Source organism: Capra hircus, chromosome 2, assembly GCF_001704415.2.
Source record: "Capra hircus breed San Clemente chromosome 2, ASM170441v1, whole genome shotgun sequence".
NCBI lineage: Eukaryota > Metazoa > Chordata > Mammalia > Artiodactyla > Bovidae > Capra > Capra hircus.
The window spans coordinates 102140053-102160444 of record NC_030809.1 but is presented as its reverse complement, the minus strand read 5'-3'; the positions used below and the strand labels follow the sequence as shown (position 1 = coordinate 102160444).

The 20392-nt window shown below is 36.9% G+C and overlaps 1 protein-coding gene across 2 annotated transcripts in view; it reads left to right on the top strand.

Moving 5' to 3' along the window:
• KCNH7 (potassium voltage-gated channel subfamily H member 7) overlaps nucleotides 1-20392 on the top strand; it is a 528547-nt gene that overhangs the window by 493319 nt on the left and 14836 nt on the right. For both annotated transcript variants that reach the window (XM_013969285.2, XM_013969283.2), the window contains 4 exons: nucleotides 5225-5477; nucleotides 8679-8884; nucleotides 10668-10764; nucleotides 19749-20012. In XM_013969285.2, coding sequence (XP_013824739.2) covers nucleotides 5225-5477; nucleotides 8679-8884; nucleotides 10668-10764; nucleotides 19749-20012 — 820 coding nt within the window. The remainder of the gene's footprint in view (nucleotides 1-5224; nucleotides 5478-8678; nucleotides 8885-10667; nucleotides 10765-19748; nucleotides 20013-20392) is intronic.

Below are 20392 nucleotides of genomic sequence, written 5' to 3'. Positions count from 1 at the left end.
TTAGGAATGGCCCTCTCTGGAGCCCTGCTAAGTGAAACAAACCAAAAGACATTTATTACAGCATAGGTCAGCTTTCCAATGCTATCTAAATAGGGGACCTCTATTAGATCTTTTTTTTTTTTTTTTTTCAAAATAAAATACAAGAGTTCAAAACACTATGGAAGGAGGGTTTTGGTTTGGTTTATTTTTTTGGTAAAAACTCAATTGTTGACATTCTTCCAACAGAACTTAGACAGTATACACACCACAAAAAGAGAGTGTTTTGCAATGCAAGCTAAGAAACAGCAAACACTGAATCTTATATCTTCAATCTGAGGAAGGAATAATAGCGTTTGATAGATGGTTAATGTGGAACAGTTATTTACATTTTTGCTGTCTCCATTTGTCATTTCTTCAGTCTGACTTTGATTTAATACTTCTATCTTGTTCTGTGGTTGTTGGGTGGTTCCGTTTGAATGTCCCTAAAATTTGATTTCTCTAGTACTAAGGTATAGGATGGATTGCACAGACACAGAAAGCACTTCTTACTCACTTAAAAGAACAAATGTCTCATTTGTCTTATATAATTTGAGAGTTTCATAGAATTTTATCTACCTACATTCAAGTAAAAGGAAGTTAATTTTGCATTTATAAAATATTCAAGTGACTTTATATCATAATTAAGATATGGAATTTTTATCAGCCTTGAAAAAAATGTTCTGAAACTTTCAGGAACTTTTTACTCACCTTAAATTAACTATTACCTTGATAGTTCCTTTGAATAGCCATTAGTATTGAAAACTTGCATTATAAAAGTCTGATTTGGCATGAAAATGTGGGAAATTCTGAGTAACCTTATATATATATTTTTTTCTAATCAGGGCATTTAGAGGCTTGAGGACCAGGGATATTTTAAGAATGTTTTATTCATTGTTATGCACTCATGCCTGGTATAGTGCCTGGTTTACAGTAGATAATAAATATTTGTTAAAAGAATGAAGACTGCTTTTCCAAGCTGCAGGCCATGAAACTGAGCAATGGCCTTAGTCTGACATCAGGCCAACTCGGTACAATAATGGCTCCATCTGTACAGCAAAAGATGCTATGTACCCTCATAGCAGCTCCAGAGCCTGACAGACAAGAAGCTTGTGTAGAGTGTAGCAGCATGACTGCAATAATCATTAAACCAACCTGTGTCCCGGTTTGTACTTATGTATTTGAAACAGATTCTCTTTTAGCCAGGCTAAAGACTAAATAAAATGCTAAGGCTTTTATCTGCGAAGGCTCAATAAAATGCCACTATTCGAATGCTAAATGAGGAAGTTCCAAATCAGGTAGTTTAGCAGAGGAACCACCTGACCAGAAAAGGAAATCAACTGGAAGCAAGAAAGGCAACATGGCTGGGCCCAATGGAAGGGGTGCCTTGGATAAATACCCACTTAAACCCTACCCTTTCTTCCCACCCTTTCAATGTGCCGCTACCTCTGTTTCAATACAGCTCCCTCTCTAATAAGTCCCATTGTAAAATCCCTTTACTCAGGCATAACCCAGATTCCAACGCCGCTGACTTACTTAGGACTTGCAAATCTCTGGGCTAGGAAGAGAGTCAATGAATAAATCCTAGCTTCTACTGAGTTCTATGATTGACTTAAGAAAATTAAGAAAGTCAGTTAAGGGCTAACATCATAGGAGGGTTCCTTAATCTAGGCAAGTCCTTCACGCCAAGATCTGCGAATCTTACCCCCGCTACATACAAACAAAGGCCTCTCCACAGAATTCTGTAGTGCCTCCTTAGTTGTTGTTTAGTCGCTAAGTCATGTCCAGTTTTTCTGTGATGGCCTGTAGCCATGAACTGTAGCCCACCAGGCTCCTGTGGCCCTAGGATTTTCCAGGCAACAATACTAGAGTGGGTTGCCATTTCCTCCTTCAGGCCACCTTCCCAATCCAGGTATCAAACAAAGCTCTATCTCCTGCATTTCCTGCATTAGCAGGTGGATTCTTTAGGCCTCTGAGCCACCAGGGAAGCCCCATGGTACCTCCTACTAGAGTCATTTTCTCCAGTGATTGTCACTTCTATTAAGATTGGTGTTAGGAGCTGACAACACATGAGAAAGACACTTGATAAGAGAAAGATATTGAAAAACTTTCCCAAGTGCCCTGAAGGCTTCATGGATGACTCCAAGAATACTGGAATTCCAAAAACATCGTTCTAAATTGATTTAGTAACTGACTACTTTCAAAAAGGATTTAAGACAACTCACAGTGAAAACCTGAGTGCAAAATTACAAGCCAAAATGTTTAACACAAGTCATAAAGAGGAAACAAAAGTTAGATGAAAGGAAAAATAATTAAAACTCTCTTGAGGCAATGGAACACAAAATTTAGTGGTGCATTTCCTAGTCACCAAATGAGACCAACAAAATACATTGGGCACTGTATCTCTCAATTTCTAGCAAAGAGAATGTAACAGTTCTTTAGGAACAATAAATATGTGTGAAAAAAAACTCACAGGAAAAGTGAGAAGTAAACTTTCTATTGAATGTCTACAATGCACAGGATGATTTACATTCATTATCACATTTAATTGTGGGCACAGCACTGTGAGGTAGATATTATTTTTACAGTAAAGGAAAATGAATCTCAAGAAAAGTTAATTGACTTGATAAAAGTCACAGCTAGTAAGGGATGGAACTAAAACTTCGACTCATGCCTATCTGATTCCATAGCTCATATCACACCCAGTAAGTGTACAACCCCTACCTCGATCTCATGTGCATCTCCAGCTCAAAGCACGCACACACACACACACACACATATGAACACACACATACACACACGTGTGCATGCACAATTTTTCCTTCTATAACCAGGTTATACTTAGAAAATATACCTTGGAAACCTCAGGAAAAATACAAAGCTAGCAGCTGTAAGTTCAACATCCTCATTCTGACTACTATAATGGCAGCAGTATCTCCACTAGTGGTGGTCAGTGGCTTCAGTCATGTACGACTCGGCAACCCATGGACTGTAGCCTCCCAGACACCTCTGTCCATGGGATTCTCCAGGAAATAATACTGGAGTGGGTTGCCGTTTCCTTCTCCAGGGAATCTCCCTGACCCAGGGATGGAACCCACCTCTCCAGAGTCTCCTGCATTGCAGGCAGATTCTTCACCACTAAGCCACAGGGGAAGCCCAGTATCTCCACAATTTGTGTGAAATATAAAATGCCTTTTTGTACCATATTATAGATAAATCCTAAGAGAAAAATAGACATATCCAACTTGTTTCTTGGAATAATGTTCCTGATGTTTTTATTTGTATAAGGATACCTGAGAGTTATGCTGAGATCACAATAGTGGGCTTTAGCCAGGAAAAGTAAATCATATGCAAAGAAGCCAGTGAACTGGAGTCTGTTCCTACCATAGCAGAAGACAGTATCCAAACCTGCTTATCTTTAGTCTAACATCACTTGCCAAAGCCAATATGATTAGTTTAGACTGATAGAAGGATCAGCAAACTTCAGGGCTACTTCCATGAGAGGAGCTGGGTTGCTTGTAATCCCAACAGAGTAGGAAAAAGGTCTCCAACCCCAAAGGCAGAAATGGACAGAGTTATCATTCTGGAGAGATCTCTGGTCTAAGTAGGAAATGCGACAGGAGTCCAGTCATGGAGGTGAAGCCTGAAGGTTACAGTTAAGGGGAGGGAGAGCTCATTCTTTGGGTCTGAGCTAGGTCCTACAGGAACTTCAGGATAAAAGTCTGGGTTTATGCAGCTGGGTAAGCGGTGTCTTGCAATTGGCACACAATAGACGGTACTTTACGACAAATTTGAGTGTTGCAAAGGCTCTTATTCTCTGTCAAAGAAACACAGATGGATAAAGTGACTTGCACAAGCATCAACCTGTGGCAAATTCATGACCAGAACACATAGAATGTGGCTTTTCTTCTAAAACACTCCTGAGCTATTTCTGTGAGTGACTCTACAATGAAGGAAGCAAGATGGGAAACAGTGGCTGTAGTATTTCAGGGCTTTCAATGATTCTTTTGTATCATGTCACAGCCAGTCTGACCAATTGCTTCACACAGTAGTCCTGCAGATGCTTTCATATATATAAGTTAACTAAAATATGATTTAATTTGAAGTTCTTCTATGGGTCACATGTATTAGAATTACATACACAAATAATTTATTATTACTTTAGCTATAGTGTACAGCAATAACAAGATTGACCCCAAAAGGTCAGAAATCCTAAAATTATATTATCAAGCACTTATAATGCCTCCTCCCCCTACTCCAAAGAATATTTAAATGAATTATTTTTACTGACAGAGGAAAGTCAACCTGAGAGTTAAAAATCTCTATATGCCACCCAAAATAGCTAAGAAATACAGAGAAGCAAGAGTTGGGTACCTTGACTCATTGTATATGGGACATTTTTTTAATAACAAAATTTTATTCAGTTTAAAGTGAGTAACACTTGTCACAAGTTATTGTTTAACCTTTTTTACAAATTTTTATTTAGTCACTGATTAGGTTGTCAAGACCATAGAGCTGTTAGAAGCTTTATGTATGCATCATAAATTCTGGCACAATTTCCATTTCTGAAAACTGAACTGCACTTTTAAAGTACTTTTGCTGTTCACCTTCCCTTTCTCTGTTTTCAGTACTTATCAAAATATTTAGTGTAAAATAATGTGCTTATGAAATGTAAATACTCAATGTATTGTTAGCTAAGAGCCCTCTCTGGTATATGACATTTGCAAATACCATGGCTATTTCAGGATCATTATTTATATTAATTATAACTGAGATGTATACCAGAGATAGCAGTCCAAATTGACTTGAGATTCCTTCAGAAGGCTGTCTTTCTAGTTGTACCACCTTTCATTAATTATGTTTTATTAATTGTCACATTGCATTATCTCTGTGCACAGTATGGTGCTACATAACATAACGCAGGCAATGAGAAGCAGTGTGAAATGTTGTAGACATTATATTTTAATGAGACAGCATTTGTGTTGAGTCTGAATGCCTGCAGTTAATTCAGAGAACACATATTTGAGTTCAAATTCTGACATGTTTAGCAAACCAAATATGCATTAAGTTAGGTGAAGTAGAAGCATTGTGAGACCTCCTGTGTGACAGTTACTACACCTGAAGTGCTGTGAACAAGAAGTATACTTTATTTCAGGTGGAGGTCCTCTGTGTGCTGGTAGTATGAAACTCTTTCTCTTTTTTTCTTCAGGTCCTAAAGGGTTTCCCAGAATGTTTACAAGCTGACATTTGTCTACATCTCAACCAGACTTTGCTGCAAAACTGCAAAGCCTTTCGGGGGGCAAGTAAAGGTTGCCTTAGAGCTTTGGCAATGAAGTTCAAGACCACCCATGCACCTCCAGGAGATACCCTGGTTCACTGTGGGGATGTCCTCACTGCTCTTTATTTCTTATCCAGAGGCTCCATTGAAATCCTCAAAGATGACATTGTGGTAGCTATTCTGGGTGAGTGTTTTAAAATTGGACAGTCACAAATTCAGCTTTTAGCCAGTGTAGTGCGTAGTTTAAAATGACAGAAAACAGGACTTTCCTATTTATTTATGAGTACTGTTTAAGATTGATGAATAATTTTAAAGCTTTACTTAAAATTCAATTCAAATCAAATTAACCTTGCAGAAAATACATTTTCTTGACTCTCTCACTTGTTCTCTGGTGTGTAAATGCTTCCATTCTTGGCAGCCACTTAAGCCTTTGAGGCCAAATATATGAAAATGGCATTTTCCTTTTCGTGTTACAGGATCGTGGATTCATGCTGAGTCCTCATCACCTTAAATAAAATGTATATGTAATAAGCATACTTGCTAGCATGTGCCAATGCCTGTCATGAACTGGGTTTGTATGTTGATGAATTCATCTATTTGCTGTACACTTTACTACTGTGTCCCATCAAACAGAATTATATGAGTCCTTACCTAGGTTATGAGTAATATACGGCTATAAACAACACACAAGGATCAAGGTGTTGAGGAGATAAAAATTCATAAGTTAAACTGGTTTGGGTGCAAAAGAAAGTCCATCTCTCCAGTCTGCCTCTTCAAAAATAAATTTAGTCAGTGTGAACTTGTAGGATTTCTTTGGAATATTAGAACAATGGGAAAGCACAAGGGAGCAGAGAGAAATGAGATCAGGTTTTGTTCTCTTCTATCCCCTAGCCAGTCAGTTTGAGGCTCTGTCTCCCTGGGAGCACCCACTCCCAGTGTTTAGGAACATGTGCACTCATTTTTTCCCCATGGATTAAATCTGGTTCTATTTAAATAAAAAGCACATAATTCAATGATTTCCTTTTACTTGACTCTTGATGTTAACATCCAAAGGATGAGGATATTGTCTGTTTTCTTCTCTATTGTATAGAACCAGTGGGCATAACACAGAACCCAATACATGAATGAAGATGTTTGAGAGATTTATATATCTTGGTAATTATATTATGATGAGAAATTTTTTAAAAATTTTCTCAAACTTGATCAGAGGTACAATTTGGTTTATAATCCAATACACAGACCAAGAATAAAAATATATTTTAAATCACTTAGCAGCTACAGAGTAAAGTGAGATTTTCACTTGATTTGGCCTTGACAGTTCTAGTCTGTTGCCAAGGAAGAAGCATGCATCATTGCATTCCTGATCTTCAAATCAGCCAGCCTTAACTTCTACAGGAAGGTAACAAGCTGTCTTGCTTTATAAAATAGTAATTTTAGAATGTAGTTAAGCTGTACATGGTGACTGGCTTACTCTTTGCTCACTTACAATCATGTAAAATACAAATACAAAGCTTATGCTGAATTTAGTTCAGAGCTTTTCTCTGATAATATCTGTACTAACGTATCAAAACTATAAAGACTTTCAAGAGATTCTCCTTTCCTGTCTCCATTTCCATGTAAATCTTCACTTAAAAGCCTCAGAAATTACGATTCCTCATTCAATTTTTTTAAAAGCTAAGTATTTATTTAAATGAAAGTTAAAGTATTCTCTCCAACATGAATTTTTCTTATAAAGATATGGCATCTGATTTCTCCCCATTACATTCACATTTAAAATAAGAACATCACAGAGTTTTTCTTTTACCTCGAATTTTTTTGTTTAAAAGTCTTTGGTAGTTTCCATAGTTGGGTATATATGGACTTGTTTACCAAAAAGATAAGTAACAGGTCCACTAAGGTTTTTCTAAATCTGAAAAGTAGCTTTAGGATATATGTATATATGTAAGAAGGTACATTTTACACTGCCATCTCCTACCTTTCAAAGTTGCATAATCAATACTCCATCAGTAGTTACTGCACGTGTATTTCATAGGTACAATTTTTAAGTATCTTGGCTTCAGAGACAGAAGGATCTAAGTGGCCGTGACATTCAGGGAAAAGAATGGGAGGAGATGAGATATATCAACTGTGCAAAGATTTTAACTGGAGTCAAAATGCATGGGATGTAGTTATGGCTGCTCTCTCTCTACCTTGATCTCACCCAACTAAGAAGGTGACCTTGACTTAATCCGTTTACACTCTGTAATCCTCTTTCATTTTCATAACATTTGGATAATAATTAGTAATTTTTTCATTAGGTTATTTTGGGGATCAAGTGAGATACTGCACCTAAGCATTTGAGGCAGAGCCTGACACCTGCTTAGTCTTCAATAAGCATTTGTTGTTACTGTCATTATCATCCTCACAGTTGAAGGAGACCTAGGAAAGAAGTGACACGTGGCTAGGCAGAGGGGATGGGAGGCGCCCATCAGAAACCAGACATTGAAATAACCCCAGGCTTGGCAAAAGAGCAGGAAGGACACACCTTCGGAATAAAGGCCATACAGTTTGAAAATATAACTAGATGTATTATTAAGGGCGGTTCCAAAAGTAGTTACTAAAGGCAACTGGGTATATTCAAATCGTACCCCTAGTCCTCTAAGTTAAAAGAGATCTACCGTAACCCATGCTTGGCATCACCTCCTGAGACCATTCTGAGATAGAAAGTTTGTGACTCACTGCAGCCTTTCCTTTATTCCTAGAGTGACAGAATTAGACCACACTAGACTCTTGCCAATGGCACCCCACTCCAGTACTCTTGCCTGGAAAATCCCATGGACAGAGGAGCCTGGAAGGCTGTAGTCCATGGGGTCGCTAAGAGTCGGGCACGACTGAGCGACTTAACTTTCACTTTTCACTTTCATGCATTAGAGAAGGAAATGGCAACCCACTCCAGTGTTCTTGCCTGGAGAATCCCATGGACAGAGGAGCCTGGTGGGCTGCCGTCTATGGGGTCGCATAGAGTTGGACACGGCTGAAGCGACTTAGCAGCAGCAGCAGCAGCAGCAGCAGCAGCAGCAGACTCTTGCCAAAAACATAGCAGACCAAAGCCATGTTTGCTGCATTCCAGTTGCTTAGCCTAGAATCAAAACTAGGAAATAATGGGGATTATACCAGGACCAGGGCTCTGAAAGGTAAGATTCTGGTCAGCAAACAAATGCGACTGAGGCAGTCCGTACGTGGCTCTAGGACTGTGCTGCCCAAGTGTCTGTTGGCAGTCAGGTCTTACATGGGAAATGTTTGGTTCAGGGATAGGTCAGTGGTCCCCTTCAACTTTTAGAGTAAAGCATTAAGTTCAGATTTCTTTCATTTCTTTTTTTTTTCTTTTCTCGTTTTGATCTTTTAGGAAAAAATGATATATTTGGAGAAATGGTCCATCTTTATGCCAAACCTGGAAAGTCTAACGCAGATGTAAGAGCACTCACATACTGTGACTTGCATAAGATTCAGAGAGAAGATTTGCTAGAGGTTTTGGACATGTATCCTGAGTTTTCCGATCACTTTCTCACAAACCTAGAGCTGACTTTCAACCTGAGGCATGAGAGTGCGAAGGTATATGTTACCTGCTCAGTTTTGGACTCTGACATTTTATTATATCCTTAGATGCCCAAGGACCTCTGAAAGATCAAGTGAAATAGCGTAAACAGTTAAACAATTGTGACTATTTGAAAGGAAAAGCCAACTTAATGTTAGAATTTCTCAATTATAAAGAAGGAATTAGGTCTAATTGCCCTCAAGTATGTTGAATAACTTTAGTAGTTCAATTTGACCTTTTAGGAACTTTTAGGAGCTATACTTGATCAATAATAGCCTTTTTTTTAATATTGAATGTGACAGTTATTTGTTACAAATGGGTGATTCTAGGCTATTGAAAATCACCTAAAAAGAATTTATCTTATACAGAGGTTAAAATATTCTCTCAGATACTATTTACACTGTATATTGGTTAGCAGTATCTTTTCAATAATCATGAAGTTAAATTCTTAAAGTTTAGGTACATATTTAACACATTTCTAAATTGTAGAAGTATAAATTAATCAGGCCTATACCTAAGTCAAAATTATTGAGGCAGAATGAATAACATATACTCTAGTAGAAATAGTATCTTAAAAAATGTTACATGTGATTTAACATAGGATCAATTTCGAGAGCGTAGCCCTTAAGGCCCTCACTCACCCTCCTCCACCAGGAAAATGTGTCCTTATCACCTGAGAGTATTCTAAGAATAAATTTTATGTTGTAGCCCACAGTTTATTACTAGGTCATTCTCTATCTCCTCACCCTCCCGACCAAACTCATAATCCTAACTCCATCTCTTAACACATTTCTTGCCAGAAACCAAATGTTTTGACACTTGCAAATGTATTTTAATGTTAACTAATAAAGTCTCTGGAAAGTAAGATTCTCAAGTCAATAGTTAGGTGAAACTTGGTAGATTTCATTTTCCCTAGAGTTATAGTCATTCCCAGGATACTGTGAGAGAAGAGACTTAAAGAATTTAAGGTCACCAGAGTACCATTTGATAACCCGAAGCACCAGCTCAGATAATTACTTCTTTACAAAATGCTGAAAGTTGAAAAATCAGGTGGTAGGAGGTCCAAGTTACCAAGAGTGTATGCTTTTTATAATGATTTTAATTCAGAATTTTATCAAGTTGCAGTTTAAAATCACTGACCTCTTTCTTATTTTGCTTCAAAATAAGAAGATGCTTCAAGCATCTACCTCAGATAACTTCTTTGTAAAAATTATAGGCAGCAACCAAATAAACAAAACAGAAGCTTCCATTTGTTTTATTTATTTGGAAACCCCCAGTTTTGTTTATAAGAGAGGGAGGAAGGAAGAATGGGGAACAAAATAGGCTTCAGAGCATAGTGTTTATTGAATGCAACCTTGTATTTATTGCGAAATTTAACCTTGCGATCTTTACCATGTAATTTAAACATCATAGCTAATTATAATTACACATTTTTTTCTGCAATGATACAGATTTTTCCATTTTTAAATTGTTGCTATTTTTATTTTAACTTTTCCAAGTTACATAAAATATATTACACAGGAAGAAATATATGTTGTCTGCAAGTGTTGATATCATCCCCAAACATTTCTGATAAATAACTTCTACAACTATGATTTCCCTGGTTAAACTACTAGAATTATTCTCTGTCTATTTTATAATTTAGAGAAAATCATTAAGCAAAGTTTTGTAGTTATTTGCCTGCAATCTATTAATTAAGTCTTAGTGGTTGAAATGATATGAAATAGTAGAGTTTACTGATGATACACTGTGTTCAAACTGAATAATCTTCCACTTTATCTTCACGTTCCATTGACAAAGGCTGATCTCTTACTACGATCACAGTCCATGAATGATTCTGAAGCAGACAACTGTAAACTGCGAAGGAGATTGTCATTTGATAGTGAAGGAGACAAAGGTAATTCATTCTTTTCTAAAGTTTAAGTGTGGAGCCTGTGAATATTAGTCCTGCTTATTTAAATGCTCATTGTACTTCTTCAAGGGTAAACTTAATTCAGATTTTAGGAAGGCAAATCCTTTGCTTTTTTCAGTAGCTAATGATGTGGTTTCTGATTGATAACTCTCAACAGTGTTTCTCAAGACCCGATCCTAGGCCCTTTTCTTCTCTTCTTATCCTATATCATACTCTTCCCCTAAGTAATTTCATTTATACCCATAATTCAATTATATTTTTTGCATACATGTGTGTGCTAGGTCGATTCAGTTGTGTCTGCCTCTTTGTGATCCTATGGACTGTAGGTTGCTCTGTCCATGGGATTCTCCAGACAAAAATACTGGAATGGATTGCCGTGCCCTCCTCCAGGGATCGAACCCTCCTCCTTCCCAGCCCAGGGGTCGCACCCGCGTTTCCTGCACTGTCTCCTGCATTGGCAGGCAGGTTCTTCACCACTAGTGCCACCTAGGAAGCCCTATTCTATTTTCACGTAGGAGATGTGCATGAAAGTGAAAGTGCGAAAGTGTTAGGCCATTCACTTATGTCCAACTCTTTGTGACTTCATGGACTGCAGCCCACCAGGCTCCTCTGTCCATAGGATTCTCCAGACAAGAATACTGGAGTGGGAAGCTATTCCCTTCTTCAGGGGATCTTCCCGGCCCTGGGATCGAACCCGAGTCTGCTGCATTGCAGGCAGATTCTTTACCGTCTGAGCTACCACAGAAGCTCCGGAGAAGTACATATTTACATCTTAATACCAGAATATCTAGGGACTTCCGTGGTGGCACTGGTGGTAAAGAATCCACCTGCCAGTGTAGGTAGGCGTAAAAGATGCATGTTCGATCCCTGGGTAGGGAAGATACCCTGGAAGAGGACATGACAACCCATTCCAGTATTCTTGTCCGGAGAATCCCATGGACAGAGGAGCCTGGCAGGCTGCAGTCCATATGGTTGCATAGAGTCAGACACAACTGAACCAACTTAGCATGCGCATACCAGAACATCTGAACTTCAGCCTCCTATATCCAAATGCCTATTAAACCATCTATATGAAATTGCAACAGCAACTCAAACTCGATACTTCTTAAAGTGAAATCATTAGTTTCCCTGGAAACCTCTCTCTCCATCAGTTGCCATGTCTCTAAATGGCACCACCATTCAACACATTGCACAGACTAGACATTCTCTCTAGGAACCAATTTTCTCTCAACCTCTCCATCAGCCTTGGCAACAAGTCTTGTTATTAGTACCTCCAACACAGTCATTTACTCTTCAGACCAGGTCTTTTTTGGTTCACTGTTCTCCATCTTCATAATCACAACTCTGGGTGGGTGAAACATATTTCAACTCACCTTGCCAACTTGCCCCTGTTTCATCTGTTGTTCACACTGGACCACTGGTAATTTTTTTTTTTTTTTTTCTAAATCCAGTTTGGTTTATGCCAGCTATATATTTAAAGTCCTCTAAGGACTTCCCATTCCCTAAATTCTTCATAGGGTGAGTCTATCCCAACCTTTTCAGTCTTATCTCATAGCATCCTTCCTTTACCAGCTCCTCTCTTTTGCAACATTTATCCCAGTTGCACTTCCATATTATTTGCATCATTATTTAATCAGTGATGTCTGCCTGTAGATCATACACCTCATGGGAAATAGTTGGTCGCCTAAAGCTTCAGTGCTTGCCTCAGCAAGTGTTCAACGAATATTTGCTGAAAGAATGAATGAACTCATGAACTAGCATTTGAGCATCTTCCATGTGATTCTTTTCCTCATTTCGCCTTTTTAATCAAAGTTCTTTTCTTTGTCCTCTTTCCTCTGAATTCTCTCCCAAGGGGAGCTCATCTCTGAGCTTTAACTTGCTCTATATTTCAAGTGAACTCAGCTGCCCTTTCTTCCATGTACATCACTATTGTGTTTTTGATTATATCCTTTCCTTAGTCAGAATTTACCTCCCTGTCCTCAAACACACATATATGCACACATACAAACAAAACTATACCACACCACTTTTTAATCAATTAAATTACTTTTTTTCAAGGTTAAACTTCAGGGATATTCAGTGTGAACTCTTTCTTGATTTTCTCAAAAATACAGGTTTTCTTTTTTTATGAATTCCTAAGACACTTCCCTCTTGTTATCTTGTTATACAGATGGTTCTTGACTTACAATGGTTTAACTTGTGATTTTTTAACTTTACAGTAGTGCAAAACAATACCCATTTAGTAGAAACTATATTTCAAATTTTGAATTTTGATCTTTTCCCAGTTAGTGATATCCCATAATGTAATTTCTTGTGATGCTGGACAGTGGTAGCTCTCAGTCAGCCACATGATCACAAGGGAAACAGCCCCTATACTTAAAACCATTTTGTTTTTTACTTTCAATGCAGTATTCAATAAATTGCATGAGATACTCAACAATTTAGTGTAGAATAGGCTTTTGTTAAATGAGTTTGCCTAATATAGCATAATGTAAATGTTCTGAGCATGTTTAGACTAGGTTAAGCTATCATGTTCAGTAGATTAAATATATTTTCAACTTATGATTTTCAACTTACAGTGGGTTTATTGTATTGTAACCCCATAGTAACTCAAGGAAGATCTTTATTTTTAAAATATGCCCTGTGCAATGGTTATTGGCATATTTGTGTTTTTTTCTCTATCGAATAGTAGACTCCTTTAGCAAAGCACGGTGAATAAATATCTATTGAATTGGGCTAATTGTTGAATCCTCTGGCTGATTGCAGAACAATAAACCACTCACAGCTAGGTGATAATTTATTTCTGCAATGCCCTTAATTATTCTCCTGGTGACTTTTTCTAAAACCAGAACCATAACAGCCAAGCTGTTCTATCGACTTAATCTAAATCCTTTATCCTGAAGTTAATCTCATATTTTGATCTCACTAAAAATAAAACACTGCTTAACAATACTGTCTATATAATAATGTCACCCATACAGTTGAAGATTTATTAAATCTCCTTTCAATCTTGTTGAGTTTCCTCATTCTCAAGCTAAATAATCTAACGTTTTTATCTCCAGATAAGGCCCTAAAAGCATGTCACAATTTATATTGTGCTAATGCTACTAGACATTTATATTGATTCTGAAGACTTTTCCTTTAATCTTAGGCTTAGTCTCTAAGACCCGTTTTATATAAAATGTTGATGATAAGGCATTTGCCTGCCTGTAACTTTTTGAAGTTTCCTGGTGTAACAGTGAGTAAGTCAATATGAAAACACAATTAACTCCAGTCTAAAGTGTAGCTCAGTTGGTAAAGAATCTGCCTGCAATGCAGAAGACCCAGGTTCAGTTCCTGGGTCAGGAAGATTCCCTGGAGAAGGAAATGGCAACCCACTCCAGTATTCTTGCCTGGAGAATCTGATGAACAGAGGAGCCTTGTAGGCTACAGTCCATGGGGTCGCAAGAGTCATACAGGACTTAGCAACCAAACCACCATCCAGAGCCTGGGAGCCTATTCCAGTCTTCAGGACTCCACAGTGCTATAGGGAAGTTTAAAATTTGCTGAAGCCAATTTAGTCCCAATCACCCCAATCTAAAGATCTGAAGGGGCCGTCCATTCTGTGCTTCTTGATATAGAATCAATATCTTGGAGGGAAAAAAAAACACATATAAGCAAGTACAAAGAATAAAGAATGTTTAGAAGATAATTGATCCCAAATGATATGAAGGTTACATAAATTAAAAGCTGCCCATGAAATGTATTGATTACTTTAGAGTTAGTTTACTGCTTAGTTGAAACCATACCCTGAGGGCATATATCCAAGAGTGCTGATGACTGTGCATTAATCAGCAGAGGCATCAAGAACCAGAGGGAAGAGCACATGGTTGGCCATTGGTGACAGACACATGAATCTTACGATTACTGCTCACAACCTACCCAGCAAAACACCGGGACTCTTCAGGTTTCAGTTCCCACTTATACCTCCCTCCCACCGTGTCTACCATGCGGTGCTACTGAGTTTACATTAAAAAAGAAATATTAAAAATGAAAGATATATATAGAAACTTTGAAGGTTGATTTGAACTAAATAGAAGCTTAACATATTGGGCCTCTTCTCTCCTAAAATACATTTGTAAGTGAAAGTGGTTTGTCCTCATAGGCTGTGCACTTCTGAGGAAATAAACTCGGTTCTTGAATAGAAAGAATTGCCAGTTCAAGTCCAAATTTGAGGACACTTTGTATTTTTTTTCCCAAGGATATTTTCAAGAAGTTCTCTTTCCGTCGTAAAGTTCTGACATAGAGGTACCCAGGACCTTCCCAACTTGACTGTGGTTATTGTAGGGGGAGGTGTTACAGTTTCTGAGATGAAAGCAGAATGTTACTGTTACAGACTGTGAAGAATAAAAGTGTATCTTCAATGACTTCCTTAGTGATCACAAGCATTGAAAAGATAGTTGGACAGAACAGAAATAAATGAGCTATAACCATTTAGAACATGTTGAAAATAGTCCAAGTACTCTTCAAAGTTGGATTGTACTTACTTCAGAGTGTGCCAGTATAGTCTATTGAATATGAGAATATTTCTTTTAAAATGTTATGCTGTGAAATTTTTAGGAATTTTATGTTGCTGCATGATGTGGCCAAAAAAATAAATAAAATAAAATGTTATAGTGTGTATATTTTATAATACTCATAAATTTTACAACAATAGCATGTATAATGGCCCATGAGATACATACATACAAACATATTTTTACTGATAGCTCTTTGGTGACTGAATATTTGGAATATTCTGCTCAGCTTTTTGTATAAACAGAAAATGCAATATCAAAGTCACTATTAAACGCTAATTTAAGGAGTCAGTTACCTTTTGAGAGACACTAATTCAATGAGAGCATCAATTAATAGCCCACCCCCAAAAAATAAAATTGAACTGTGTTAAATGTTCAACATCCTCTTTACATTGAATTTAGATGGTTGTTACACGTCATAAAAAAGAACCCATTTTAAGAGATATATATATATTCTAAGAGCAATTTCCACTCATGTGTTTTTTATTAAATTTTATATATATTCAACTGAAAAAAATCTAATGTTCCAGAAAATAAGAATGGAAAGAGGTCTTTAACTCATATACCTATGTTTCAAAGAATAGCAATAAACATTATCTTTTTCTAATATTAGTTTTAGTGATTTCACATTGTCATACAAGTCGGTAAAGTCTAGCAAGTGTTTCTCCAAAATAACTTCTATGAAAGTTATTGAAGTTAAGAATAAATATATACATTGTTAGACTTATTTTTACAAAATAGGAATGGGTCAAATTCTAATTTTGTGAAGTTAACCTTTAACAATATTGCTGTTATAATCTGGCACCTCTTAGAAACATCTTCTTCAATAATAAAGAATGATTAGTTTTTGTTATCCATTTCAGTAATATATAAATATATATTTATAGTTTTAAGATAGATTTTTATCTGTATTTATGTAGAAAAGTGATGCTAATTTGTTTTCAACTTTCTTTGATGCTAGAGAGGAACTAAAGTACTTGAAATCAAATGACATTTATTTTAGATTCCAGTGTTCCAATGCAATAAAAATTTTAATGCACTTGACTGGAAAATGCTCAGCTTATCTCAAAATTGTTACCAGTGGGAAATCTTAAATGATGAGAGAGCACATTAAATGCCTCTCTTTTACCTAAAGTTGGGCCCACCTGTTAGGTCTGACAAATAAAAATGATAAATAAGTTGAGAGAAAAACTCCGTAAATGATGGAGAGAACACAGGCATTTGTTCCCAGAGTGTTTGAAATGTAAAAATTTTGTATAATCATTCTTAAGATAGATGGGTCAACCTCTCCATCAAGACATTCACTCTACGCTCTTCAACCCATCCAGACCCAGAGAGACACCCACAAGACAATTCATAAATGCTTTAGAATTGTATCCTGTGAGAAAGAGATGGGGAGAGATAGACTGTCAACATACAGAAACAAGGTTTTTGGGAGGGGGGTGGTTTAGAGTTTTCAGTCATCTAAGTCAGAAAAACTCCAAGCTTAATTAAACAGACCAACTTTTTCCTTTGTACAATGGTTGGAACAGGAATGATTATACATTCTCATTTCTAGCAAAGGGGAAAATGTAAAAAACTTCTAATTGCTATTCAGAATATTGTTTCTACATAGCATTCAAGAAAGCAACTTTAAGAAATAATAATAATAAAATAGCACTAAGAATAACATTAAGAAAAAAATACCACCTAATGCTATTTAATGTCTATTAAGTAATCCAGTTTAGGGACTTCCCTGGAGATCCAGTGGTTAACACTCCATGCTTCCACTGCAGGAGGGCACAGGTTCATCCCTAGTTGGGAAACTGAGATTCCCACATGCTGCCAGGAGTGCCCTGCCCCCTGCCCCCCCCCAAAAAAAAAGCGAGTTTAACTAGAAAAAGGCAGAAAGGGAATATGCCATAAAAATCTAGAGGTAACTGGAAGGTAATTATAATGCATTTCAGTCTAATTTCATGTATTCCATTAGCCAACCTCCAGCCTAAGACTGAGTGGTTTCCACTGTTAATCCACAAATAGATTGTCATTTCAGTTGTTTTTTAAATGATCAAATTTGAAGCTTTGTTTTATCTAGCATGGAATAGAAAAATGCTGTTGCAGTTGGGGATTGTCAAAGAAGTTGTTCATGTGGCCTGAGTTCCAAAAAGCATCTGGCTAATCATTCAGTCACAAAGAACGCAGAAATAAATATGGAGTAATTTCTCCTATATTCTTGAAAAAAATCAAGAATATAAAACTTATTCAAATTCTTTCATGATCCTGCATTTACTGGAGATTTTTGTTACAGGATTTAGATATCATGTATATAGAACAATTTGCTCCATTTCAAGAGAATTAAATAATAATTCCCCATTCACCACATTGTAAACACATCCACAGTTGAAATCAGCAAGTTCTAATTCAATTTAACAGTATATGTTAGCTGATGAATTTTTACCTAAACATCCAAAATCAAGCCATAAGTTAGTAAACTAAGACCAAGGTCCATGTGGTAGGTGGGGCAGAACATTTTACTATGTATGAGGATTTACAGATCTACAGAGGACTCCTAAGACTGCCTAAGCTGAAAAAAACATGTGATTTAATAACTTGGAATGTGCATTCATTACAAGTGTCCACCTTAGCATTATCCTTACTTTTATGAATTAAATGATAATTTAGTTTGTATTTGATTCTGCTGGAAAAGATTGCATGAAAGTGTTTAAAAGAAGAGAATTTCAGGGAAAATGAGAAGCCTTTGCTGATTCAGTCCTCCTGGTGCCCAAACTGCACAAAGGTTTACTTAGAAGCAACAAATTGACCCAATCCACTAAGCAGGTATGAGGATAATTTAGAGAAATGAAGCATTTTCTATTTTTAACATTTACTTGCATAAAGTTGGAAACTATTATGTTTTGAAGAATGAAATGGTACATTCATAAAATGAGAGAAATGATCAGATTTTCAGGTGGGAAGAAGTTAAAATCAAAGAAAACAGGAGGAGATGACAAGAATAAAGGAGGGCTGTGTCAGTGACACTGGAGATAGACAGCTTGTGTAAGAAGACGAATTTACAAACAGCTAGATTAGTGGCTGGGCACTGAAGAGAAATATAAGGGACCCTGAGTAATCAAGATGTCCACAGAGCTTGAGACTAGAAAAGTCTGTAGTCTTCTCAGTAATGATGAAATCACTGTGCAAGTGAGAAATCTTAAAGAAAATAAATTAAGCAATCTGCTTTCATTGCATTCAACTTTAATTGGCAGGATGTAAGCAACTAACTCCTTAATAAACCATGTCACATGAAGCTGGTTTTTGAACTTTATACATGTGCACCTTGGGCTGCTTTCTGGCTTCTCAAATTTTAAACTATGATTTTTTAAAAATATAAAAGAAGAAGATCTCTGTTTAATTTTGTGCCATATGGGAATTTCAAAAAACAGTTGGAAGTTTCTCTGGAGTGGCCTTAAATCATTTCATTTGGCCTTCTATAAATAACATAGTAAGTATAATCAGGCAGAGAGTAGATGGAGACACTGTCTTAAACATTTCTCTAGAAAATGATATACCTTCTGGAGTATGTTGGTTAGTTATTAGTGGTAACCAGATGGAGAATTATACTGTCTCCCCAGGACACTAATGAAAACAAGTTCCGAGATTTGTCTCTTAGAGTTTTTCCTGCTGAAATATGTTCTAACACAATGTTCAGGGCTGAAATTATCCTGACATTTTAGTATAAACCAGCCAATGTGCACTACTGGCTTTAATGCAATTAGGTAAACTTACCTTAATTACTATTTTCAAGTTTTATATTATTTGCAGTTTGCTGCACAACCAAACTGCATGGTATGTCAAGGCCATTATACGGATTGAACTAAGGCTGAAATTCCACCTGCCAGCCTTTACCGTAAGCGGGCTTCTGGACTTGACCTTCACAATGAGTAGATGACCACCACAGAGGAGAGGGCATGAGGGTTAAAACAAACGAGCAATAAGCACCACAGTGGTGATATTTTAGAATTGGGACACGTTTTTCTTCACTGTTTCATTTCCTTAAAGAGATACTACATCAGATTTCCAGAATACAAATGACTGTTGAGTGTATATAAATAAGGTTTAAATTACCCTATAGTTTTTTTTTTCTGAGATATAAATGTGATACCTGTCACAGGTATTCTTTTATTTTGAAATGAATAATGTATTTCATGACAGTAATCTAATGCCCTGTGAATTAAAACTTTAAAAACATCTTCTTAAATAGCTACATTTTCAGTAGGATAAAAAAAGATAGAACAACATTTCTGGAAGTTTAAAAAAATTCTGTGTTAAAGTTATTCAAAAACACACTATGAAAAAGCTAGTTTGTGTAGTTAGTGTAGTATGCGTAGAGTCTCATATTTGATTATCTTCTATAAAATAACTTTTCTTTAATAGATTTTGGCAAAGAAAGCACTACAAATGACCCTGAAGACTCTGTAGATACCATAAGACATTACCAGAGTTCCAAAAAGCACTTCGAAGAGAAAAAAAGCAGGTCTTCATCTTTCATCTCCTCCATTGATGATGAACAAAAGCCTCTCTTCTCGGGACTTGCTGATTCTCCTCCAGGGATAGGGAAAGCAACTGGACTCGGTCTTGAAGAAACTGGGCCCACCTCAGGAAGGATTCACATAGATAAAAGAAGTCACTCTTGCAAAGGTAACCAAGTTTCTCAGGAATCGGTTTGCCTCATGTCAGAGCTAATCACAAAATGCTGACGTTGTACAAATGAAAAGCCATACCACGTGTTAATCGAATCTGCAATTTCATGACGTATTTGCAAAGATCAAATCTTAGATCATCTACAAAGTGTCTGCAAGATTCTGGGCCCAATTATAACATAAGAGGTTCTGTGTGGTCAGTCAGGCCTAACACGAGCCACATACAACGTTCTAGGAATGTCTTTTGTAGTAATTCCATGGGAGAGGGACCAATGAGTATTTGAGGAATTCTAACCCATTGATTCTTATATGTATCTTCTGTGTCCATAAAAATGAAAGCATTAGTCACCCAGTCATGTCCGACTCTGTGACCCCATG